At 43.2% G+C, this 27,762-nt stretch overlaps 1 protein-coding gene across 1 annotated transcript in view; it reads left to right on the top strand.

Moving 5' to 3' along the window:
- HPGD (15-hydroxyprostaglandin dehydrogenase) overlaps positions 1-27,762 on the top strand; it is a 541,068-nt gene that overhangs the window by 491,747 nt on the left and 21,559 nt on the right. Inside the window, exon 6 of the mRNA XM_069631435.1 lies at positions 12,256-12,419. Within this exon, the coding sequence (XP_069487536.1) occupies positions 12,256-12,419 (164 nt within the window). The remainder of the gene's footprint in view (positions 1-12,255; positions 12,420-27,762) is intronic.

Below are 27,762 nucleotides of genomic sequence, written 5' to 3'. Positions count from 1 at the left end.
AATTTACTGGAATATGTGTAGAAAGGCGGTGTACATCTGTGTAATTTTTGGTAAAAATCCAATATTGGTAAACCAACTAAAAACGAAAATAGGTTGCCATTTTTTAACCCTGGCTCTTAGAAACATCAGAGTTGGAACAGAGACCTACCCGAAGTAATATATATGTACATGTAATGTCAACCACTTGTGTATTTGGGAAATATGTTTAGTTATGAAAATGATTTTCTAAGGTAAAATCAAAGGGGAGTGTTCTTTCTTTGGAGCCATAAACATGACACCTGATGACATAGGATGTCTCACTGCTCCCTTCTCAAATCAGGTCAAAGAGAAATCCTTGACCTATCAAATCATGAGTGGGTTGGGCATAGAAAGTTAGCATCCACACCCATTTTCAAAAGTCATAAAAAGAGCCACTGGAAGCCGGACAGGGACATTCATTTTCCAACCTTCAACTGAATTCCTGCGCAGCACGCTGACGGAGAACTCATGAAACCAGAACTCCAGAGATCCAGACTAACTCCAGAACAAAAACTCCAAAGAGCTGAAGTCTTCAGCAGGCCTCAAAATCTTTTGCAAACTATTCAACCGCTGGGCTGTGTGGTTTGCTGCTTGCTGAGAGTCCTGTGTATCCAGAACAGAACCAGTATCCAGAAAGCAGTGCGGTATCCAGAATCCATTTGATCCAGACCAGCAGAACCAGAGACCCAGACCAGACCGCTGTGAACAGAACCAGTGCCTGATTGGCCCGCCGAGCAGAGAGAACCGCAGCTAAACCTGTTGACCAGATCCGTGACGAGGCCATTCCTTTTAAATTTATAGTGCAAGTACTCAGCCAGAACTGTGCAAAACCCATCTCTTAGTTTACAATAATCTGATTCAAAACATTTGAACCTGTTTAGAACTGCATCATAAGAAATCGGGTGTTCCTCCTGTTGATTCAAACCTTTCAAAGCGCATCTGTCATTCCGAAACTGTAATTTCATTTCTGAAAAACTACCTTCACAAAATCGTCCGTATCTTTTGGACCGCGTGTCCTAGGACCAAGATTTAACTTTTATTGTAAAGCTAAGGTTCCCAGATTTCCAACAAGCTCTAAACCGACTTGCTACTCCTTATAGCGCCTCCTTAATTGCGCTCGACGCACTCGAAAAAAAGTGCTGCGATTTGACATTTTGCTTCATTTCAACCACGTGTAGAAAGATCTGTCCTTTGCTTCCATTACTGAAATCCGTTTTCAACCTGATAATCCCTCATTAATCATTGTTAGTGAGAACCTGAACTGATTTAAAGTATCTCTCATTCACCCTGAACCTCTAGAGGGATTTAAAATCAATTTTAGCATATTTCACTCCCTTGCAAATCACCTGAAAGTCTTTCGCCTGTGTTTCAAAATCATCCCATGTGCTATAAGCTTGCTAGGGGGGAACAGAATTCGTATTCTACTGTGATTGTATTCCTGAAGACTGTGTGTGTTACTTCCATCTCCTTACATCGCATAGGGGGGGAGTGAATTGTCAGAGAAAAAGTGATCATATTATCTTTTGCTGAAATCATATCAAGTTTATTTCTGTACTGCCTTTTATTCATCTTTGCATCTCCTTGAAACCATAAAGCATTCTCAGCTACCTTATCCTCTATACTACTCCTAAGTAATAAAATAAGTGTCCTAGTATAACATTATCCATTGTTGATCGACATTATACTCATAGGTGTGATATCAAATATTAATTTATTATAAAAGTGTGATATATATATTGTTTAATTATTCAATAAATCTTTTGAATTGCAAAACAAACCTACTTCTTGGGTCAGGGGGATTCAAAGAGAGGGGCGTTATATAAGGGTTTATCATCCAGAGTATAACTTGTCATAAAAATATATAAATAAGGGCTTCCCTTGAGCAATCCCAGACAAGGCATTGACTTAGTGGGAGTGCTTGATTGAAGTCATTTAACACGCCTGACCAATTCCATTTCTGCTCAGCTGCCCTACACTTGCGTTTAAGGGCAGCCAGATCAGAGTCGTACCAAGAGTTGCACATTTTGGAAGGCTTCACTCTGACCCTCATGACAGGGGCAAGAGTATCAAGGATGTTAGAGATAGAGATATTGAAGTTAGGGAGGGCTTTGTCAGGGTGGGAGTCGGTCGCAGGAGTAGGAGGCGGAGAGTAGGTGGAGGCAAAGGCAGCTGCTGTCACTCTTTTCATGGGTCTGGTGACTTTGAAACAGAGTGGCCGTGCCGGGTGTGCCAATGCAAGGGGAGAGGAGAGCTTCAAGTGTGAAGAGAGAAGAGCGTGGTCGGTCCAAGAGAGTGAGGTAGTGAGAGGGATAGAGAGAGGGATTCCAGTAGAGATGAGAGCATCCAAAGAGTGGCCTGCTGTGTGCGTGGAGCCAGAAGGTAATGGAGAGGAAGAGAATTGCATAGGTTGCGGAAAGGTCCTGAGGAGTCAGGAGAGTCCAGATGGATGTTGAGGTCACCCAGCAGGACGAGTTGATAGGAGGAGGAGGAGGAGAGTAGAGAGGAGGCCAGGTCAGCCCATTCGGAGAGGAAGAGAGTGGACTGTCCCGGGCCAATAGAAGGTGACCATAAGGAGAGAAGATTTAGGAGAGAGTAAGACCCTGCGTACTAGGCACTTGAAGGAGGAATAGGACTGAGTGGGGATGATGGACACCGGCATCCATTCTGGGAAGATCAACACCACTCCCCTCCTGACCCCTTGGGCCTGGGCACAAAGAGGATCTTGTACACTTCAGTGATGAGTGTGTCATAGAAAGGCGACCATGTACCGGGTCCATAGGTCGGGTGCGGTAATGACAAAGAGGATGTCTGTGAGAGTCTCTCTAGCGGAAGCTGTGACATAGGTGTCTGCAATAGGAAGGCCTGTGTTGGAGCTCAGTATGTCCTTCTTAAGTTTCTTCCGGACAGATTTAGTGATAGGAGAGGGATAGGAAATAGAGAAGCGGTTAGAGAAGATAGGAGAGACAGATAGTGACATAGCTAGCTGCAGTGGTGAGGAGGGCACTTACCAGGCTGATGTACTAAGGCACATGGAAGGGAGGGGTATGGGGGTCTGAGGGACAAAAACACAGGGGGTGGGAGACAGAGGGTATGAGGGGGCACTAAGGACAAGGTAGAACGTTCAGGGCGTTAATGCAGGATGTACTCAACAGCAAACGCTGTTTTTAAAAAAGGTAGTAAGTAAAAGTTATGCACCCAGCAAGAAGTGATTTAAAAAATGGTAACAGCAAGTACACAGCCAAGTTTGATTTTTGCTAAAGCAGAAAGAAGCACAGTGCAGCATGTGCACACAGCCAAGTTCTAATTTTAGCTAAAGTAGAAAGAAACACAGTGCAGCAAGTATGTTGCAAAGCACAGTTCTGTACCTGATCCACTTGGCACAGTAGGCCAAATGGGTTATAGGTGTGAAGTCAACAGTAGGATGGAGGCACAGCTAAAAATGACTTTCAAGCAAACAGATACTTTCAGTGCAGCAAACAGGCACAGCTAAGAACAATTTTTAAGCAAACAGGCACTTTCAGTGCAGGTAGGAGGCACAGCTAAAAATTATTTTCAAGCAAACAGGCACTTTCAATCAAGCAAACAGGCACAGCTAAAAACGATTATCAAGCAAACGGGCATTTTCAATGCAGGAAGGAGGCACAGCTAAACAATTTTTAAGCAAACAGGCATTTTCAATGCAGGAAGGAGGCACAGCTAAACAATTTTCAAGCAAACAGGCACAGTCTTGGAGGAATGGCACAGGAAGTGCCGTGCAACAGTACAGTAGTTGGTTACAGTGAGAATGAGTCACAGTGAGTGAAAGCAGCATGCAGAGTGACCAAAATAGCATGGGGCATCTGGAAGGTGTATGACTTGAGAGGCAGAGGAAATGAATTCAGTGCCGCCGAGGCAGCCACTAATTAGCAGTACTCACGTGATGGCACAAGTAGGGGTGACAGTCATGAGGGGCAATGTGTGTAAATATACCAGTACGGAGCATTTTCTTTGAAGATATCAGAAAGCTGGGCTCGGAGAACAGCCAGTCACTGACAGGAACGGACAGGGCCTTAAACATGGCCCTTTGAAGAGGAGGCCGGCTAAAGCCTGACGGCCCAACAATAGGCCAAATGAAGTAGCAGCCAATCAGTAGGAGGGGAGGCGGACAAAGAGGCACTCAGGGGAGCCTTCTAAGTGAGGGTAAAGGCAGTGGCCATCTTGGAAATGCACACAGGAATCTAGATTTAAAGAAGTACCGCTCAACCACACTAGAGACTGCCCCCAGAGCATTGGGAGGCAGTGAAAATGCTGTAGAATGCCCCACAGTGATCGGCAGTAATAAACAGATAAATTAATAATAATTTTTGATTTTTCATTTGCTTTCAAAATTTGCTTTTTCAAATTACAGCCTACCACACGTAGGATAGAGATGAAAGGCAGCACCAGAGTAAAAGGCATCAGGGACGGAGATTACAGCTTCAGATGTATAGTGGGAACGGAGTCGAGATCCTCCTGGCTCTGAGCAGTGAAGACAAGAACAGCTGCTGCTGTATCAGGGCCGAGATGTGGGTCTTTAAAAAGTGGGCCGGCTAAAGCATGCCAGTCCCCAATAGGCCAAATGTAATCAGTAGGTGGAAGAAATATTCAAAAACAACAATCTCTTGCTCAGAATGGTTTAGAAAATGTATTCCCACTTGCAAAAAAGTAATATGGCTGGCCATTGTTAATAAAGTCAAGCTTTGGACTTTGCTGCCTACATCCACAACTTTTCCACTATTGAAATCAATATTGGGCAGTTGTGACCCGGAAGAGTGGACATATATTCATAATAAGGCTCCCTCTTTATATGTACCTTGGTAGGCATCCTGGGAGTTGACAGGATGCCGAGATTCAAACGACCCTCTATAAGCCATTTGGTTTTAACTCCTTAATGACATCATACACAACATCAACAGTTTTCCTACAGGCACTGGGAGCTATTCATCTTCATTAAAGATACAATATCTTCTCTGATAACTGAGAAGTGCCCTCAAAAATCCTTAATCAAGTGCATGTTCCTATTGGTCAGAGAATCAATTGATTCACAAGGATAATCCATAATGGGTTTGATGCCCATTAAGTCTCAGGTTAACAATCAGATCTGATATCCTTGTACCAAGAATTAATCACAATCTGATTTGTCCTTATCGGCCTACCCACAGGACATTTTGAGCTCCTAATAAAAGGGGGCGTTTCATCCACAGCCAAAGCTGTTGATTCAGGACAAAGATACATGTTTGGGTGAGTACTTGTCCAATTCAAATATTAAAGTGTCAATTGTCCCATCACAATGTTGGGGACAGATGGATTCAGCTTGACCACATCTTGAAATGCTGACTTAAATGTGATCCTAATTTAATTTGCAATACATGGTGTGTGGCAATTGTGTCACATGTACAATGTGAATATAAGGTTATGTGACATTAACTTCTATTGCTCGAAAATGTACAGGAACAGATTATGCTTTCGAATATTCTAAAGCCACAATGTCTACCATTTGTTCATAACAATCAGCTCCAATCCATAACAGCGTTTAGTTCCGTAATCTTTCTATTAAACTCTTTGATCACGTACTGAAGCCACAGTCCCATTCATTATGCATCTAAAGGAATTCAATTGCTTGTTATATTTGTTGTAGCATTGATCAGAGTAAGCAACCTCGGAGCACATTTTCTCAGGGAAGGAAGGGAAAACATCTTCAACAACAAAGCCGAAGAATCGAATGGCTAAATCCTCAAAAGGTAGCGCACGTGCAAGCAGTGCAGACAGTCTGCTCGTTTCATTTGTGCTACTTTCAGAAGTATGCAAGTTTTCAAAGATGACCTGCGTATTTCAGGAGGGGCATGGCGTTGGCGCAATGATGCACTGTCAAGCCCGCTTGCATACATTAGTGTTGGTACCACGTATAACTGTATGACTAATATTTGACTCGCTCCTAGCAACCATCTATTTGTTGGGAGTGCATTTCACCTTTCTCTGTGAAATGCTTGAAATAAAAAAAACATTCCCATCCCTGTTAGGGGGATGGAAATGCAAGTGTGATTGCAGCTGTCGCACGTAAAGAAAAATGAATGGCAAGGTCAGAAATGGCTCTGTCGTGATTTGCACCTCCCCCAACAGGCACAGGGCCACGACCTTCATATCTGCACATTTAAAAGCTCATCCTGTTTGTGATTTCAACTTGCACTTTTAAATATGCATGAAACACCCCCTTATATGCCCAAATGCACAAAGGGTTGAAAAAAGGGCATCAGAATAAGCAAATCCCAGTTGGAACTCCTCTGCGACTTGCAATATCTTTATAACGTATGTTTAAAAGGTACTTTATCTGATATATATATATATATATATATATATATATATATATATATATATATATATATAGGTAGGCTGCCTGATAAATGATTTGAAACCTATGAACCATGAACTTTTGTAAACATTCTGTTGCTAGCATTTTTTCAAATGCTGTCTGGTACGGCCTATTCCCCTACACCCACACCCAAACTGGAAACTGTAGGGTCTATTCGGCAAACTGTAAAAAAACGGGTTATGGACCAGGCCCATTCATGTTCCCATAGAGAAAAGGGCACAAAGTGAAAACTGCTAGACATATGTGTGCCATATAAGAAGCACGTTGAGTGCAAAGTGGTGCAGATATTCCTTTTTGTGGTTTGATGTAAATGCATAGAGCAGTTTCTTAAAAATGTGACAGTGAAGAGGGGGCCACCTTTCAAAATAACGTTTATTCATCTACCAAGGGTGCCTTGTGGCACTGATGCCTTTCGCCATTTTGTTTCCTTGATGTGAACTGTTCCTGCAGGTTTGGGTAGGATGGAAGAGGACCAAGGGTCAGTTTGATACTTTTAGGAATGCTAGTGAAGTCTTTTCCAGTCAAACCATTTTGTTTTACTACTGGACTCTCGTAAGAATTCCACGGGTACAGAGCAAGGTTACCACAGTAACAGAAGTCTGTCAAGGGAAGACGCAAGGGAAACATTATATTAGAAGGGATGGGGGCAGAGTGGCTTTGGGGGATGTGTCAAGGCCCTAAAGGGAGAGAGGGTGCATGTGTAGAGTCACAGGGGCCTAAAATCGGAACTTAATTTTAAAGGTGTTTTTGTCTTACTGCGGTAATCAGAACACACTGCATATGTGGTGGGAACCATTTTGCAGTAAGAAAAGGATGCACAGTGGTTTCTGCAGTTATGTTTATGCGTGAAATTCTCTGGGGAAATTCTCATGAAGAGGAAAGAGGGACAAATAAAAAAGGCAAACACGGGTCAGTGTGTCGTAGCATTTCATCATAATTAGTGCACAGTGGTCGGTGGTCAAAGGGCATAGCGAATGGTCAACAGCATTTTACCCTAGTTGGTGGTAAGCAGATAATGGCCATGACCATACCAATGACCATGGTCAGTGTACCACAGCCTTTTACCATAATTTGTAAGACATGGACGTGGACAAAACTTTGCATCTTCAAGCAACCTTGTGAAGTTTGTAAAGGTTTAAAGTGCACCTCACAAAGCGTGCAAAAACAAAACACACCACTAGTTAAAATGCTTATAGTGCCATAGCAAAATAGTTACTTTCTAAAGAAAAACAGTAAAGTAACCTTAGGACCTATTACAGAAGGTGTGTGCTCTCCTTTGCTGTGCTGTGCATAGCACTGTGCAACCATCCTGCAATAAGAATATGGAGACAGTAAAGTGAAATCTCGACACATAATAAATATTCAATTTTGACCTCAACTAGGTGGGATAAAGCTTCTAACTGAATAGCTGTTTGGTGTCATGGCTCAAGATTGTGTGTAGATAAAGAATTATGTTTCTCTTTTCAGTGCCTTATATACATTTTATATGACTTGTGCTATATCAATATATGATCCCATGTTTTATTAATCTTTATTAGTACCCAATAAGGGGCGGGGGTGTGGCACCCTCCCAGCCAATGAGGAAGCTCAGAACAGGGTCTTTACAACACTGGGATTGACCCCGCTCCACCTCCTCAGAGCAGGCGGCTACCATCTTCCCATGCCATGAATGAAGATAAGTGCTCTCCTGCATCACCTACCCTTTTCCCCAACCCCCACCCCTCTTTTTCACATATCCTCTCCCCTCCATACTCCCGCCCCTGTGGGATGTATTGACCCACTCCGCTGTGCTGTGCGGCATCACTCTGATAGTTATGGTGCAAGAAACTGCAACAATGGCTGCAAAACCCTTGTGCGCACCGAAAACCTACAAAAACCGCATTCTGCAACACAACAAAAAGATGGATGCACAACCTGCCTCCCATGGTGGATGTGTGGTGGAATAGAGCACACACTACAGAAAAAGTGCCAGTGGGCTCCATGACCAGCCAACAGAGTGCAGAGAGAGAAGCAGCGCTTTGCAAATGAAACTCCAAAATGTGCCTATAATTGACATTTACTTTGTTGCTAAAAACTCCAGAATGCCTATACACAACACTTCTCAACATTCAAAATCTTGCTTGGCGCTAATATTCATGTAATCTAATGAAGTATGGCGAATATATAAAGTCCTAAAGTGTAAAGAGTAAAACATTTCTTCAGACAAACTGAATTGTATGTAAAGTGACTACCCCTGTCAAACTCTGTGTGCAGAACCCTGGGCTACCTGTGAATGACAGCTGTCAGATGAGCTCCTGATGAAACTTCAAAGTATTTAAACTAAAAGTCTGCCTGATTAGCAAACATAAACGTATTGTAGCTAAAAGGAATACAGATCTCGGTTGTGTTTGTGATCCCACATATTTAAAGCTCAGAAAGTAATGTATTGATGTTTGATGCAACAAGTTTGATTTTTGCTGGATTTTTAATTAAGAATAAATTAGCCTGGCTGAGCTGCAACCCTTTGGAAGTCAAAAAACAGGTTTCTTCCAAGGGGATGGGAAATCCTCTCAGCGGAAACTCACTGGTTTATTCATAATAGTGGGTTAGCCCAGACTTTTGTCTACAGAAAGAGAATGAACAATAGCAGACCCTTCAGCCCAGGAAACAGAGGTGTGAAAGGGGTCGTAAACTGCTCCTGGAAGGAACTCCCAAGGGAGGGGGCTGCTCCTGGACTGCAAGGAGAGACAAATGGGCAAACCATTTGCTGTTAAGCATGAACAATGAACAATTGTTAAATACTCATAACTTGAGCTTCAAAGTGGTGAAAAATATACAAAGGACCGATCTGTCAATCTAATTTTTGGCTGCACGTTTTAAGAGGCGGTAGAACTGTGTAACATATTCTGGACAGGAATGGCAATATATGTGGTTTTATGTGAACTGTGTTAATGCTAAAACTGTGAAACTTTACACACACATCCCTATGGTAAACACACACATTTGTGGAAAGTTGCAGAATGTTTGGAAATTCTGTTCATGGCAAAAAGGACAAAATTCTGTAGAAAGATGAAACAAGATCCCACAGCTGTGGGGATTTTGAGCAACAGCTACTACATAAAATATGGAATCTTTCTGTGTGATTTGTGTAAAGGTGACCAATGTAGAAATATGTATTTAGGATAAAATCTGATTTTGAGAACAGTGGATAAAGGGAGGTTTCTAAGGACTGTAAAGCAAACCATAAAATGTGACATCATCCGGCCTTGATCCAATCACTCAGATGCAAGGCAGCGATGAGGTTTTGATCCAATCCCAGCTCACAGGGGCAAGCTTAGTTAAGCCGGCCCATACACCCATTTTGTGATGTCATTTGAAAGGATAAGTAGAGACAGCTGACAACACATAGGGACTCACTGATCCACTCACTTTCCTGATTCCGGCGAAGCACTCTGATCTACATCCAGCTTTAACATCCTTCCAGATCCAGATGCCAAGACTCTTGCCAGCAATAGAGAACTATTGACTTTCTGCAAGGCCTAAATCTCAAACTTGTTCTCGCAACCCAGTGAAGTGCTGTGGTGTGAGAAGGCCTTTTGAACTAGTATCCTGAAATTCTCTGGCTTGCTACCACAAGGCTTGCCTGAGGAACTCGCTATCAAGCTGATTGAAATACCCACAAACAAGAAGGACAGATCCTGTGCAAATATGGTGACCGGCCTAGCTGATCCAGTCCCGTGCTTTATGTGCTGTCCTTCCTTGACAGATCCAACCCATGACCAGAATTGACGGTCCAATTTAATAACTTATTCTGTGAGTATCAATAGGAAGAACAGTGACCCATAATGTATCTGCATTGTATGAGCCCAATCTCAAACCCATCCCATCTTTAATTCAGAACCATAGTATTGTTAGAACTATCTTTGCGCTGACTCTTTTCTCAATTGTGTTATTAAACCCTAACTTCTTATTGATTAAGACAAGTAAATCCCAAGGAAAAGTAGAGTATCCACAACAGGCGGGTTATGCTGATCAGGTGACTGGAAGATCCATCTGTGGCATTCGCTTTTTCATAGTAATAATATTGTGTAATCAAACCCATCTGTCATTTTCAAAAGTGCATTTCTGTTTTCCATTCTCGCGCCTATTTGCAAAAATAACTCTTACTAAAACATCTATACCTCCCTCAGTTTTTATGACAGAAGCAAAATTGTAACTCCTACTTGTACCTAACATCCTTAGCTATCCATAGAACCCAACTCCGATTCACCCGTTATAGTGAAAATCAAGCAAAGAAAAGTTTTCCGCAAATTGAAATTCTGAAAGGTTTTACACGTGTGAATTAGCTTTAAATTGTTTTACCACTTGGACTTTGAGATTTCAAATGTTTTCTTTTGACTAAATCATTGTTTGGGATTATGTGCAACTGTTCAAAGTGGCTCACATAGGAATTTATAATAATTCTTTGACCACATTTGGTGTTTTTGCTCAGCCAATTCCAAAGACAATTTCAAAGCCATCCTGACAGCTGAAAAGTCAATTCCGTTTTTCTCTTATGTTTGAAGGGGGAAGGAGGGAGTGATATTCTGTTTGATTTGTGCTATTCCTGAATACCTGCTCTCTCTTCACATCTATTTAATTGCCTATTGGGGGGGTTGAGGGGTATTGCAGGGGGAACCACTAACCATAGTGCCATCTGTTCCAAACCAACCCAAAAGTATTATTTTCTGTGCTGCATTTGTTTTTGTGCTCATTACTTGATTCTTGGTGTATTAAAGATATTACTCAGTATTCCGTCACCCCATTGGTGATTGTTGTGTACCTATTTAAATATATTGTGATTACATTTTTAAATACATAAATACATATTTACCTTTGCAAACTAGCCTGATTCCTGGTTCAGTGCGACCGGGGGGCTCTCAGGAGAAGGGTGTGATATGAGTAGTATATCGTTCAGAATATTGAATTTAAAGATAAAAATAAATAAGGGTTTCATTTGCGCACTACATGCTGGGCTTGACTTGTGTGTGTGCTGGATTGAAATCACTTACACCCCACTTACCTGTGCTGCTCTGTCCCTCGCTGGCACCGGGAACAGTACTGTTCCTGGCACATCTCCACCGCGTGACTAGCCACCATGAAAGGGAGAAGGGACTACGTTTAGTTAGGAAATAACCCCTGTTGTTCCATTCATTTTGAGGATTGCAGGCAGATATGTGAAATTCATGGGCCATTTTAAAGGTTCTGCTAACCCCATTCACAAACTTCTTTTGTAAAGGTTTGTGGGACCTGTGGGTCTGTTTTTGGAAAGCTCGAGCATGCCTATTGTTGAAACATACGTGTTACTGTTTTCATTCATTTCTGTCAGTAACGTTTAGAAATGCAAAATACAGTTAATATTAAGGAACCCTTTTAACAAAGGAGCAGCTGTCTGATTTCTAGGTGAGATTCCCAACACCTTTGTATTTTTAAAACCTACGTATATTAATACATGATTTTCTTGCCAATGATGTGCATTGATTTCATGTATTTTAAATGGTTTTTGTACATCTCATTTACATTTGTGTGCAACAAGGATTGATTTTCAATTCATACATTTTCATCATTTTTACAGTATGCCCAAATAACATAACCAAAAACAAGAAATATGATTTGTTTTTGAATCCTGTTTGTAGTTATAAGCTCAATAATGGTTCACACAATCTCAATAGCTGAAGCTGTGTCAGTATTGGCTATCTCTCTAAATCCCAGTGTATAGAGCCAGCAAATTAATTCCGGAAGCATAACTCGTATATACATGATATACATGCAGCTTTGAATTGCTTAAAGTTATACTGACTTTGCTCTTTATTCATATAAATATTTCGCAGGCTGCTGCACATATTGGAAACTATGGTGTAAGAATTAACACACTTTGTCCAGCTTTTGTTGACACACCACTCCTTGAGTCCATCGAGAAAGAAGAAATTATGGGAGAATATTATAAGTACAAGGATAATATCAAAGGAATGATGCAATCCTATGGCGTGCTAAAGTAAGTAAATGTACATGCAATGCCGCTTGATCTTCTGATTTCGGAGTACCTAGTGGTTACAAAAACAAAAAATTGCTTCATTGCATTTTTAATATCGACCACAGTGTGTGTTCATGTTTTTCTTAACAATCCGTTTACTTTAAAAGGAGATCAAACCTCCCTTGGAGTGCACAATGGATGCCAAAACAACAGTGGCACACTGCCCAATGAGGAGAAAGCATGCTCCGAGTGACAGTGACATTTAAAGTCCTGACTGCTTGTAAAAAACAATTACCACCGGATTACAAGTGGTTGTGGCGGTGTAAGTCCCCATTTGTTTTTAGTCCGTAGGACTAAATGGGGTTTTTTTGGTGGAATTACCACAGCAGTAATTCCGCTGTGGTAATTCTGCTGATTTTGCTGATTTTCCGGTGGAAAGTTCGAGGATTTACCTGCAGCATTCTGCTAGAGGTAAATCCTACAATCCAGGACCATACTCGTAGTATGGCACAGTGGGAACATTGGTGGTAATTCCATTACCGCCGATTTGTTCCTACTATGCCATACTTGTAACAAGGCCATAAGTGTGTACTCGATATATTGCTTTATAGTATCAATCAATACATCATAGTTAAATGTTAACCTTTAAGATTATCACCTTTTTAAAATGAGGAAATACTATTAATACCACTTTCAACAATTAAAGAAGAACTTTGATGTGAGCACTATCCTCTAGGTAGCCATTCATCACTGCACAACGGAAATGGAGAACAATACATAATGCAAACAAAGAGGAAAAACCAGCTACCAATAGTAGATGTTGGATTCATTATAAAAGATATGCATTATTTCAACGTAATTGTAGACAAGACATCCAGATTTGGAAAATCATCAAGGGAGGGGTGCAGTGGCGGTGTAAGTCCCCATTCTTTTTTTAGGTCCTAGAACCCGTTGGGACATTTTCGGCAGAATTACCACAGCAGTAATTCTGCTGCGGTAATTCCGCCATAAATGGTCGGAAAGACTGCACATTTACCTCCAGTTCATAGCTGGAGGTGAATCCTCCAACTCAGTTGGGCGTGCAGTTATGCAGCGGTATACGGTTATATTGTTGCATTTAACCCGCACCGCCCAACTTGTAATGAGGCCCATATATGAGTACATTTGAAATCCTGCAGTCTGTTGTATTTGTGCACATTTTGTTATGTTAAAGCAGCAATTATTCCATGCCATGCCAGGCCCCCTCATTGTACACGTCATGACTCTAAAGCGTGATTTCTAACACAGTGCCCTGAAGACCATAATCAGATGAACACGCAAATTGTCTGAGAAAGGACCATTGAGCCGAGTTTCACCATATACATCCAGGCCAATTACATATACATTTATAGTAAGCACTGCTAGCTTGCACCACTTAACAGTATTTGCTAAATGTGTTGTTGTTTCATGAGGAAAAGCGATTATTTTAAAATCCACTGTTTTCACAGACACTAGATGTTTATTTGCTGCTCTTCTTTCAAAGCTCCAGTTTTTGTCTGCTACCTAAAAAGAAATTTTTCTAAAGACTTTCATAAATGTTCTAATACACAGACAGCAACACACCTCTGCAGTCAAAGCACATTGGGAGCAGAGCAGACTCCAAGAACTGCAGGCCCATATTCCTGTTGGACAAATAAAAAAGGGAAACACTGGTCAGTATGTCGTAGCATTTCATCATAATTAGTGCACAGTGGTCGGTGGTCAAAGGGCATAGCGAATGGTCAACAGCATTTTACCCTAGTTTGTGGTACGCAGATAGTGGCCATGACCATACCAATGACCATGTCAGAAAGACATTTGGAACTACTAGCAATGCCAACCACTGTAGAAGCTGGATAACCCTGATGTTCAAAGCAGTGTTCTGTCAGGCACAGTGTTCCACGAATCATACTTCTAGTGTACCCCACCTAGCCAGCAAGTACACCACACTGGTCACACTACCACATTGTGCCTGCTTCATAGACCTCCATGAAATATTTGACAAAAAGATGTATTACTGACTCATTTGTTGGGATTGTGGTGTAAACATGACCTTATCTCACATTGATCCAGTCCTGGATGCCTATTGCTTATCTGAAGCTCAACCCCTCAAAGACTGAATTCCTACAGCTGACCAACAACACTGAATATCCTGACATCCAGACCTGGCTCTCTGCTATGAACCTCGAGGAATTCACACCGCATCTACCTTGGTTTTAACATCGACAGACACCTCACGGTCAAACAGCACATAGCAAGGAATACACAGTCTGGTACCAACTTTCTCTCCTCTGGAAACTCAAGTCCTTATGTGAGAAACCAGAGGGTGTCTCACCCACTAGTCCCCAGGGATCTATCTCTCAGATGGCCAGGGCATGGCCATCGTGTTTGCATCCAGACCCTGGGGGTTGACCAGTGCAGGAGGATCACATGGGTGAGGGGTCTTCGGGGAGTGGGGTGAGGCATCCAATTTTGGGATGCGGTATGCACCCCTTTTTTGTTCACCTAACCCATCCTATTTTTTTAGGGTGGGTTCAATTTTTGGGATTCTCTGAGGTCCCAATCCCCCCCTAACTTCAATCCACTGTGGTGAGGAAGAGGGTGAATTAGAGTAACAAGACTAACTCTTAAACATCATACTGGACATGTCCCACTAATCGGGTCAGGCAAAGTCAGGCACTTGACTCTTAGTGCATACACCTGATACCAATTAGCTCTCCTCACATGGACAAAAGGCAGACTGTAGAGACACACTTTGAGCAAAGCGAAACACGAGTACGAGCAGAACTGGGACAAAGGCAAACCTACTGGAGCAGAGCAACGGATCAAGGGATGAGCGCAGCGGGTTGAACACCCCAAGAGTTCCCTACAGGAGGTTGCTGCCTCCACCAGGCCATCAAAGATATGTGGAGAAGGCCAGATCCCACATCAGAAGGTTGCATTGTGTTTCACAGATGCCAGCGACCCTCTGGGGATGAATGGCAGTGTTGGGGAGGTGAGGACAAGCCTTTAGTACTAACCTTGACTCGTGAATTGGAAACTGTAAAAACCAAGAAAGAACGCACAAAGCCGATGAGTTGACAAGCAAACTGAGAGATGTTGTTAAAAAAAAGTCTGAAGTGGGATCATTATATTACAAGTGAACGCTACACGCGTGTGGATGAGACGCAAAGAAAGGCAGAATTGTGAATGAACTTTGAATTAAGGACAGCTGTGAAATCAGCGATACTGAGTAACAGAGTGGTCCGGCAAAAAGAAGTAGCCCACTCGAAAGTCTCTGGTAAAGGTGCATTGTTTGTAATGATAAAGTGAATGAACAGCGAAAGCGAAGTAAGCAAAAATAACCCAGAGAAAAGAGGAGAGTGAAAAGCTGAACCTTGGATTTTGAGTCAAAGTGGTCCTGCATATTCAAAGGTTTTCGACATTCGAAAGCGGTCTGAGCCCGACTGAGGAAGACCCGAAGTGTAAAAAGCTTTGGGAAAGGAGGCCCCTGCAAGTATTGTTGAACTTTTTTTTGAAGAGGTCTGACCTATATGATCTTTGTTGTGAAAGGTCTGAGCCCGGCAGAGGGGGACCTACGTGAACTTGTTGTTGAAACATTATTTGCAAGTCTGGAAAGAGAGACTTTAACGTAGAAGGCCAAGCGGGCCTTGGTCTATATTTTCTTTGTGGAACTGTTTTGTGTTAAAAACCCAAGCCAGTGTGTGTCATCCTGCCGACCGGGACCGCCTTTCTCCATGTGGTCTAACGTGGGGAGGAGAGCTGATTCAGCCACTCTTATTCTTTTGAACACTGATTTTTCCTTAACATACATTTCTCCTTTATATACTTTTTCTACAAGAGATAGGGCAGGAGTTAGGTTTTTGTTGGGATAGGCCATTTTGACTTGACAGACTCCACTAGGACAGTTTTGTTTATCGTTTGATGGTTGAGACTACTCCCATCTTAGTTATAGGGCCAAGTGTGAGTTTTTCCAACCCCAGAAACTTCAATGAAGGTATTACAAATTGTACCTATTGTGAATGTGTCCTACTTGTGATACCATGCCTCCCCTAGACTTCATCCCAGAAAACAACTTCAGATCCACTGTCCAAGCCATGGTCCTCTCCCACCGCGATGGTGGTAATGCCCTTTTGGAAGGCCTTCTTGTGACTACCCTGGCAACCCTGAAATTTGCCCTGCATGCTGCAGCAAGACTCATTAAAGGAATCTGCAAATTCGACACATCACCCTGACCCTCATCAAACGGCACTGGCTGCCACTGAAAGCCTGTATCATCTTCAAATCCTGTTGCATCATCTACATGCCTGTCACCCTGAAGTCCCCTAGCTACCTTACTGCAAAACTCAGCATCTACAGAGGACTGCTATCCACTAGAGCTAAGGAAATGTGCAGACTTAAATTATGACAGTGCAGGAAGGAAAGAACTAGAAGACCGGCCTTCACTGTCTATGCTCCAAGATGGAAGCTTCCCCCATCAACATCAGACTTTCCCAATCGCTTCTACAGTTCAGGAAAGAGCTCAAGACCTTCCTCTTCAAGTAATTGCTCCTCCATAACACCTACGTCCACACACCCTGCACTCCCCACCATACCTGAGTTTTGGTGATCGGCACCCCTCTATCTTCCCCCCCATGCTGCCAAATACCCACCCTTCTGTTTAAGTCCTCACTCCTATTTTCTCTGCTTCCCTCACTGTGTTATTCCTCCTATGATTGTTGCTTCCTTAAGCAAGGTTCACGCTCCATAAATACCCTAATCATAATACTAATAATAATCATTGTCATAAGCACCTCCTGGACTGTATTTGAATGACAGGTAGCCCCAAAGTCTCCCATGGAGTGATGGGTTTTCGCTGGGTTTCTTCACCCTGTAGATATTATTGACAGGACATATTTTGCTACTTAGAAATATTTTCCAAAAGCATCAAATGCCACTCTTGGAATTGACACCAAAGATTCTAGATCACGTATGCAAATTATTTGGAGCGGTTCCACAACCTCTTCATTTCCACTTGTGATGTAATAGTTACTGATGGCCTTGATGCCATTTGCTCATCTGCATACTGAGGTTCAAACATGAGGACGTAATACCTGACATCCTTGCTTTACTTTGTCATGTATAATGTATACCTAAAACCGTACAATTTTAAATACATAACTCTGTGTGAGAGTAAACCTGGGTGCCTGGAGGCATTATTGGGGTGCTCTGCCTTTTTATAATAAAATACAGTTTTTATTTTCATTGAGGCATTTTCCACACACACATATATTGATATTGATACGTGCAAGCTCTGCGTGTGACCCTCCAATGAAGCAGCTGGGCTTGCTGTAAACACACATCCCTATCCTAGGAAGTAAATAAAGGTTATTTTTCCCAATGCCCAACTCATCCAACACCAGCCCACCTAGCCATACCACTCCATTCTTCTGCAGCATGCGGCCCTGCTGCACAACCCCCCACCCTAAAGTAAGTGTTCAGCCTGCCCTTGCAATATGCTGGGAGCTATCTAAATGTGCATGCGCCCCAAACACCTTGCCCTTCCACTGCTGCACCCACTCTGCAAACAGCCCGTTTCCCCACTACAAAACCATAATGCCAGGATAAAGAGAATTTATGGCAGCACAATGTTCATGAAAATGAAATAATACACGAGGAGTTGTAACCCACAGCGTGAACATCCTATATTAAAGGGATTTAGCACCAATGTGGCAGTCTGAGCTTGATTCGTATGGGTGGCAAGAGGGTGAAAGAGGCTTGAAAAGGCCTATTTGGCAGTTTCTTGAGAAACCGTGTTGGTCAAAACAGATATGTTTGGAACGCTGCTGCATGGGTTAGAAGACCGTTCTCAAAGGTGTTCAACAACAACCGACGTCATTCCCCTAGAATATTTTTGGTCAGGAGTGAAATGCAAAACTGTTCCCTTGACTCTTCCTCCTCCCTTTCTACCACAAGCGACAAAAGGTTGTTCTTCTTACCTGTTCTGCTTTCTCAAAAGTAGCTTGTGAAGCTGTGCCCAGGTTAAACTGCACAAATAATTGTAATAAATCAATAAACCAGACACAACACATCTCAACTCCTTTAATGTTATCCCAAAGAATCGCAGTGAGATAGCTTGCTTGATATCTCTGTTGTTGCGAACTGTATGCGCTCTAAAGGTCACAAGTTCCAGAACCGGCATGTGTGTGAGCTGCATGGTGGGTAAAATGGAAAAACACACATAATGTTGAGCTGCACTTCACTTGAACACCTGCCCAAAATCATTAGCTCAAAACTAGAACATTTGTGCTAGTCTTTAAACACGATTGCTTGTCCACATGGGACGCAGAGAACAGAGCTTTAGAAGAATGAAATGAAGCGTCCAGTATGTTTGAAAACAGTCTTTTCTTTAGAAATACATTGTTTTCCTCATGCACCAACAGTGTATTTAACATATATTTTCAAGTAGCTGAAGCTAGCAATATTTTCTGAGGGGGAAATGTGTATGTAATTCTTCCAAACGTAGAAGGTGAAACTGTTACTATTATAAATCATATAGCAGTGAGTCATGACGTATCTGCACTGGAGTGCCTGTCTGTGATTGGCTAGCGAAAGTTTCTGCCAAGACATAAAAAATTGGCACAAAAAACAGCAGTTTGCGAAATTTCACTGTAAAGTAAAATACAAACTTAAGTATAGGGTTTTCGAGCTGAAGCTATATTGGAAACGTAAATGACAATTGAATACATCACATTGAGCATATTGAATCTATACATGCCCAGTAAGAAATGCCAGGCCTGCCCCCTGGGCTCCTAAAAACCTTGCATGCACATATAATCAATGAATGTGATTGTGTGTGTGTTTGTGCGATGTGCTGGGGGGGGCGCTCAGGGGGCAGACATGGATGGTTGTATCTATCATAGATGTCCAGGAAACAAATGCCATGCCGCCCCCTTATGCGCTCCAGCACCTCGCACACACACACATATTCACATTATGAATGTGATTATATGTGTGTGTGTGAAAGATGCTGGGGGGCCAAGAATGGCTGGCATGGCATTTTGTACTAGATAGCTATAAGTATTATTACGTGGCTATGCTGGCATTTTGGTGCAGCTAGTGTAGCTATCTCTTGCTGTGTCATGACATTATGAGCTGGGAATCTATGATAAAGCAAGCATGATAAGTGTTATTACATGGCTAGACTGGCACTTTGGTGCAGCCAGTCTAGCCATTACTTAATGGCAGTCACAGTGTATTTTTCTCTGGGCATCCATGATAAAGCAAACATGACAAGTGTTATTACGTGGGTTGAGTGGCATTTTGGTGAAGCCAGCACAGCCATTTCAAGACATTTTGCTTACTGGGTATCAATGATAAAGTGTTGTTATGCATGTTCAGATCACCACCTCTCCCAAATGTTTTAGATTGCGTAAAAATATATTAACGCATGGTGAACGCATAAAGGGTGGTGTAAGAAGTAGGGGGGAACTTTATGGGTGAAAGCAGCTGGCGGGAGACATGTATTTTGGAAGTTTACATGGGAAAACTAACCATTTACTTTGCGATAGTGTCACGTAGAATACATTGCATGTGTGCAACGTTTATAACATTAACTAACATTGCATTTAAGAGTTGGCCTGAATCTTCGCAGGCCATGTTGGAGACACAGAACATCGAGGCCCCATCTCTTGCTTGAGTATCAAATTCCAATATACAGGCATGGTAGGGAACACGCACCTACACCCACATATAAATATATCTAGTCAGACCTTTGAACAATTTGGTAGCAATGCAAGCAGCCAAATGGGAGAAGGCCTCTGGCCCAGTACGAAGGCCATACTAATCAGAGTCGGGGCAGAGGTCCGCAGCTGCCAAAACATGAACTGAGAATTAGGACACTAGCGCCCCCGGGAATAATGGTCATTCCATTTGAACTACAAGTTATACATGGATAATACTCTTAAATCCTTCATGAATTGGATGGATAAGTGGGACACCAGGCCTATCTCTTGGGTGGGGTAACTGATACAGGAGGAACAGAGAACAAGGTCCGTGATCTGCACAAGGGAAAGCAAAGTATGATGCCAATGCTTATAAGATTGCAGCGGTGGGCAAGATGGGGCACCTGTATTTCTGGGATGAGAAAAGAGTTGCTTTGTTTGCAATGACCAGGCTGCCCTAGAAGTTAACTGCCAAGTTCATGTTGATGACCAGGCGCACATCACATGCTTAGAAGTAAAGACAAGTTGGTGCCTTTTATAGTCTAACCAATTACCTTGCAGAGCTTCAAGGTGAAGAGGCCGTTACCCACGTGTGGAGATTGTGGAGGAGAAAATGACACAACCAATTGGAGAAAGGCCCATATGTGGCTATTAACATATAAATAGGTGGTAGCCAATCAGGGTGGGGGACGAATACTGTATATTGGAACACGTCATGAATGATAATTCCTACGTTTATAAGATGAAGTTCCCTTTGATAAAGAGAGAGAACTCTGAGGCAGTGGATTTATAACAGCCTGTTACCATTTTCCTATTGTATAAAAAATTACACTCTTGTTCCTCTCAAAAAAGTTGCCCTTAGCCTTTTTCCCTAGCAGGTTGTTTTATCTATGTCTGGTTGTTGTGGAGGGTATTGTACAAAAATGTCACCCTCATTTGTATGCCCCTGGAGTCACTGCGACTTTGGAGGTGCACAAAATGAGGGTGACATTTACTGCGCCCAAGCAGAGCGGGGGTTATGGGGATGTTCCCCTGCTTACCATTTCGGAAAGCGGGTGACACGTAAGAAAAAAAGAAAAGCACCCTGCGGCATCAGCTCCAACCCACATTAGTGGGAGGAGCTGACACTGCAGGGATCGCAGAGTACGGGCGGCACACTTCTGCGTGTGCCGCCCTAAAGGTAAGTGGAGTGTGGGGTTGATAGGGGTAATGCAGGCCAGGGGCAGGAGGCACAGTGATCCACATGATCACTGTGCCGCGCAGTAACTGGCGTCAGCATTTTGGCCGTCGCAGTTACGGGTGGCGCAGTGATCACATAGATCCTTGTGGAGTTACCCTACAAAAGAAAGCATGATTAGTGTTACGTGTCTATCTGGATTTGTTTCATAAGTTACCCTTCAAAACCGATTGAAAACTGTCTGGTTTATTATCTGATTTGTCATTGAAAGTGCGCTGTATAATGCACAATTTGACCTAATCATTAAAAATCTTTCATCGGGGGAGAAGCTCTTCAAACTCACCTTGGTTGGTTCGGTGTCCATGGCTATGCACGGTCGCTCTTTCGAATACTTGTGGCAAATATGTATGCCCCCTGAAAAAGATACTCAACTACCATTGGTGGCCGGCACATAAGGGTGCCAGGCATCACCCCCCTTGTTTCTACACTAGGTGAAAGATTGAAGCTTTGATTAAAATCATACTTGCATCTTTTACCTACTCCAGTGCACAGCATGCCCCTGCAGCAGTGTGATTGTAGCATTCTGCTTATGTAGAACGCATGTGTGGAATATAGAGTGTACAATTTAGAATGAGAATATGAGTAGAGCTTCAGGTCAGTTAGAAGGAGCCTTTGATAATAGCGGTGGGGCGTTCATGTGATATAGACTTATCACAATGAAGAAGTCATAAACCTTACCATTGTGTGGGGGACCATTTCAGTGATCATCATCGGTATTGCGAAGGTATGGTGATTCAGTACGGTCCTGAGAGTAGTGTAGCACTTGCTTTGATGAGGAGCTTGGGGAGGGCAGCATTCCACATGACTCGCAGGGACGCCCTGCATTTTGTGCTATGCGACTCAGTAAGAATAGTGGTCTGTGTTCTTCTGGTTCTTAATTGATGCTTGAAGCATGCAGGCCTTTGCTTTCGGATTGTAGAGTGCAGGATCACAACCCCATGCTCAGAGACCTTCTGATTGGTTCATTGCATAACCTGTTCTACTGCCTCGTCTGCTCCTGCCTCAGCACATTCTGCATCACCTATAAGTCAAGGAGGCACCGGTACAAAAAGACAGGGTGATTATTTATTTTTCTTTAAATCACTGGGGTCGTCAAGGACTAGGCTGTGTATAGCTGAGAATGGGCAGCAGCAATGTTTGGTGGGGGCTAATATTACTAAGCCCTGCCACCTCCCGTAGCACTATGGCAACTGTTTCGTATTTGGAAAGTTGTGTGTGCCTAATGAGTTATTTCTATTTGGCAGGTCATATTTTAGTCAACCACCATGTTAGGGCTGCTTTGTTTGGCTTCCCAACATATGACTTGTGATTGACAGGTAAAAAACACGATCCTTCTTTGTTGTTTATGGTGAAATTATTAAGTGCAGTACCCCAAGATCAACACAGGACAATTTGTCTGACTCTCTTTTTCAATCAAGGGCTAAATCTCAATCTTCTGGACGAAATATGCTTGTGAAGTTAAACCCAGAGGAGACTGTACATGCCGAGTAGTGGCATGCCCACTGTGGGCACGGAGCTTCAATGTCACTCATTCTGTCCCACTTAGCTCAGCTATGGAGTGATGTGTGCTTCTTGCTCTTTTTCCCATGCCCTTTATGACATGTTATCCTGCCAGTTTTTAAAGAGACAAAATGGAGCAATGGCACTTACACGGGCAGACAGCGTGGTTGACTCATGACCCCAGACAAAGAAATACATTTGAACAATGTTTTTTGTTTTCGTTGGGAAGGTACCCTGGTGTCTGCTGAGAAGACAGGGAGGCTAGACAAATGAAATGGAGAGAATGATGAGATCATAGCTCTCAACTCACACGCTTTTGGCGGGTGTCATCCGCCTTGTAAAGGGCTGAATCACCCGCCAAGCTTCCTGCACGCCCATTCATTCCAATGGGCGTCTCATCCGCCAAAAACAAAATTGGGTGATTTCACCCGCCTTTGCAGCACACATGGTTGAGAGCTATGTGAGATGACTGGGCGGGCTGTTTAGTTTAGTTTAGTTTAGTTTAGTTTAGTTTAGTTTAGTTTAGTTTATTTATAAAGCGTGAACGAACCCTCAGGTAGCTGGGTGCATAATCATGTGCACAGCAGAGTTACATATCGTTACACAAACACCAGTCAGAGCATACATTAGTCCAGGCTCTGAGTAGTTACATACAAGAATAGAGCATACAGAGAACAGGGTACAAGATAGTTACAGTGGAGAGTGAGGACCGGGTTACAGGGTGGTCCTGAATCGGATAAAGCCAGGGTGAACCTTAATACATGTGGCGAACGGCGGCTGGGCGAACGTGTCATTCAGATTGGATGTTTAGGCTAGTAACCATGATTTCACCATGGCTCTGAATGGCCAGAATGCGGCTTCCGATATAATTGCAAGAGGGAGGGTATTCCAACATTGTGCTGCGAGCAATGGGAAGCTTGAACCTCCTGCTGTTTTTAGGTTATAGTTGGGGATCTGTAGTTGGTGCAGGTAAGGGGTTCTGGTGGGTCTAGTGGAGCAGTGTCTAGCGAATTTGTCTGAGAGGTAGCGAGGGGTGGTGCGTGACAGGCACTTATGGGTGATGACCAGGGTTCTTAGCTTGATTCTGTCGCGGATCGGGAGCCAGTGGACTTCTTTGCTGGCCGTGGACATGTGAGCATTGCGCGGGAGGTTAAGGGCACATCTTAGTGCATTATTTTGCAGGATCTGGAGCCTGTTCACATTTTTTGTGGTAGTGCCTAGGTAGAGTGTGTTGTAATAGTCTAATTTAGACAATATCAACGCTCTTGATAAAGTGAGGCAACTAGAGATGGAGAGAAAAGGCCTGCAGGCATTGATTAATTTATTGGTGTAGGTGGTGGCTGAGATAGTGGAGTTTATTTGTTTTTTTAGTGACAAGGTGGAGTCGAGGTACACACCTAGTGTTTTGACCTCTTTGGAGACTTTTATGATGTTGCCGTCAATGGTTCAGGATTGATACCTTTGGTCTAGTTTGTTGAGGCGAGCCTGGGAGCCTACGATAAGCAGTTCTGGCCTCGTCCTGACCAGAACAAAGAATGTTTAATAACAATGCAAGAGACAGACGAGGAAGGATAACATTTTCTATTTTTTTCCTTTCTACAACTGCCTCGTCGCAGATGATCCTCTCGTCACTTCCGTCCCCTCCCTTCCCATATCACCTCCTCTCGTTTATGTCCCTCCCCATTGGTACAGTGTCCTGACGAGGACACAACAGAGGCTACAAGAACATTTGGGAAGGTTTAAGCTGGGGCACACGCTAGAGAAGAGGAGAGTTTCAGCAGTGGGGTAACCGCTGGAGCAGGAAAGTCAGGGTGTGGTGTGTGTCCCATTTAAGGTCCAGTGACATGCCACGCCATCGCGCCCGGCTAATAAATGCAGCCTCACGCTGAAACGTAGTTAGTGCATGGGCGGGGGACCGGAGAGCACATACTGGTTGCTGTGTCTCCTCTATTACTGGCAGTACGCATTCCTGGGCACTGGCTCCGGTGTCCGATTAGGACACAACAAGGGAGGCGTATGGCTTTTTTTCTGGTCAATGCTGTGATGAAAACATCCATCGTAGTCCTAAAGGCCGGTTTTCCCTGTGACCAGACAGTAATTCACTGTCACGCTTTGTTTTTTTTAATGAAACTAGTTAAACACATATAGGGGGCTGACAAACCCATCTCACATCATTTACAATACACACTGACAAACCCACTTACTGTTGGTTGATAAAAGCACTCATTATGATATTCAGTTTCAGAGGAGTTATGTGAGCTCATTGCTCCAGAATGTTCTCAGCATAGGGCATAGATCTCTGAGGGCCTAATTCACAGAGCGTTTTCCAATGGGGTTTTGCCATTGTAAAACGTGTCTGTGAATTAGGCCCTGGTACTTAATCCGGGAGTTAACAGGGTACTGCTGAAGTGCTTAATGGGCTGGCTTCAAACGATATATTTTCCCATTTTAAGTTCCCTGTCTTTACCTCTGGGAATACAAAGTGATCACCTCTCACTTTTCAAGTGCGAACCCCTGGCAGGGCTGACTCCGCCTTTCATTCTTCAAAGTCAATAAATCAAGGTACCATTAAAAAATGAGGAATAATATTCACTTTTATGACCGTGATTACAAGTGAGATGAATCTGCCAAGGACCACAATTAAGAATACGATGTAACGTTCCCTGTATAATCAAGGGCCTGCTCATGCTCACTGTCACATAAACGAATCCACTAGGCAACCACCTTCGCTCCCATAAGCGCCCAGTGTAAGCCTATGAGGATGCTTGACTCGCATGAACATAACCAACACCTTAAAGGCCCTAGCAGGACTCGAGAACCTCCAGGACGAAAGGACTGGGCTTTTGCTCCCAAGGAAGCCGTGATCGAAATCCCACTCTCAGTTAAACGTGGCCATATTTCCCTCCACCTTTCCCATATATGGAGCCCGGCCATTTGAGGCCATTCAGGCCTTAGTGGAGTAAGGAAAGGGGCTTTGCACGTTGTGTTTTATTTGACATGGCTTTCTATGTGCATTCACTGAACATGACACTGTGGAAGGCTTAAAGTCTGTCCATAAGCACTTTGAGCACAAGCCTTGGGTTTTTGTAACCATGAGATACATGAGGAAACTAAAACTATGAGATTTGTTTGCTCTCTTTTCAGGGAGCCCTGGATGTAGCGTAAAGTGGGGCTCTTAGGGCTTGAGGGGCCTCAAACCTCTGCCTTGGAGTGACACTACCAAAAAATAATAGTGCAAACATTTGCGCTAGCACATTTCTGGGAGCTGAGTGAAACATGTGTGTGTTGTGTTATGTTACACACATATTTTATGCTAAGCAAAATGACCACCGCCATTGTCACGCAACTGAGTTTGGGTGTTGGTGTATTGTACCCCCGCCAGCAAGGTCCAGACAATAGTTGTGTGTTTTCGAGGACATGGGGGTTTGGCTTGCATTGCATGACATGTCATTGCTTTTTACCCAGATCGGGAACAACACAGAGTGACTGGGTTTTAAATGTATTTGCTGCTGTGCGGATTATCTGTAAACTGCAGGGGTAGCTCAGTGGGTAGAACGATTGTTGGTGAGATGTGTATGTGCAACCTGTGTGGCCTGTTTCAGCATCTCAATCAGATTTCCAGAGTCCTCAGCTCACTAACAAGAGTAGCTGTGACTTGAATAAAAATACAGCAATGCAAAACAGCAGAATGCTCAGTAATACGTGCTGCATAAATGCACCTTAACACTGTGCTACATAAAATCCCCTCGATGCAAATGCCTTTTCTATGCGAATTCATCTGAAAAGCACAAGCATTGGCAATGCCAACAGGTTGGGATATGGCAAAGGCTTTTGCAAGTCACTGAGGAGTTCTGAGAGCGACTCATATGAGACCAAAGGCTGATTATTATAATACAATGCATAAAGCGCAAACGGATCTCCTGTACAAGGTCACAGAACTCCAAGGTGATTTGCAAAATCCCTATAACGTACAGTAAGGAGGGGCAGTACCTATAATGCATGTTCACACCGTCACCTCTATAATACTTGCAGTCTTCAATGTGGTGGAAGAATTCAGAGGCCAAAACCAATTGGGAAGCCCTGTCAGCCCCAGGGAGCTTTGTGGAGTTCCTGTGGGACCTCTACACACCAAGAGCGAAGTCAGGTTTTAGGTGTGCCAAATATGCACCCAAATTTGACGAGGAGACAAATATGTGTGAAAAAAAGGCTTAAGAAAGGCAATAAGAAATATACAACAGCATGGCTATGCTGATATGGCTTTCAATCATGAGAAAGTAAATCGCAAAATACATGTAGGAATTGGTCTCGTAATCACAGATTCCAGCGGAGTTTGCGAAATGGACAGATGATGCTAGAAGCAGTCAGACCAGAAAATACAAAACAAACTTTGGCCTCTGGTGAACCAACAGGGCTTAGTACAGGGCTCACTACAGTCGAATGTGGTTGCAGAGGACGTCTTGGTAAAATACTTTAGTGAGGTTTTTGGGGATTACCAGAGAACCTGTTGGCAGTAGTTATATACTTGTATGAAAACACACGCATACAGGTTAGACTTGACATGCAGGCAAACCTATCCTCAGAGATCCCTACCTATAGGGGTAAAAGGCAGGGATGCATGTTAGCACCCTGCCTCTTCAATCTATACCTCACAGACCTTGCAGAATCCCTCTCGGCTCTAGCCCTCGCCAGCCGCAGAATAGGATCATGTAACATCAACCGGATGGCCTACGCAGCCGATGGTGTTATTAGACTTTACTCCCGTAGGCCTGGAAAGAATGATCACGGCCTTTGAGAAATATGCAGAGATAAATGGCCTAGTAGTAAACCCATTACATAAAACAATAACAATCTTCTGCAGCCCATTAAAAACGATCCCAATATTTATCTGGAGGCTGAGTAGTCTATC

The sequence above is a fragment of the Ambystoma mexicanum genome, chromosome 6q (genome assembly GCF_040938575.1).
Source record: "Ambystoma mexicanum isolate Mex_15411 chromosome 6q, UKY_AmexF1_1, whole genome shotgun sequence".
Taxonomy (NCBI): Eukaryota; Metazoa; Chordata; class Amphibia; order Caudata; family Ambystomatidae; genus Ambystoma; species Ambystoma mexicanum.
The sequence above is the reverse complement of the archived record's forward strand: the minus strand, read 5'-3'. Positions and strand labels throughout refer to the sequence as shown.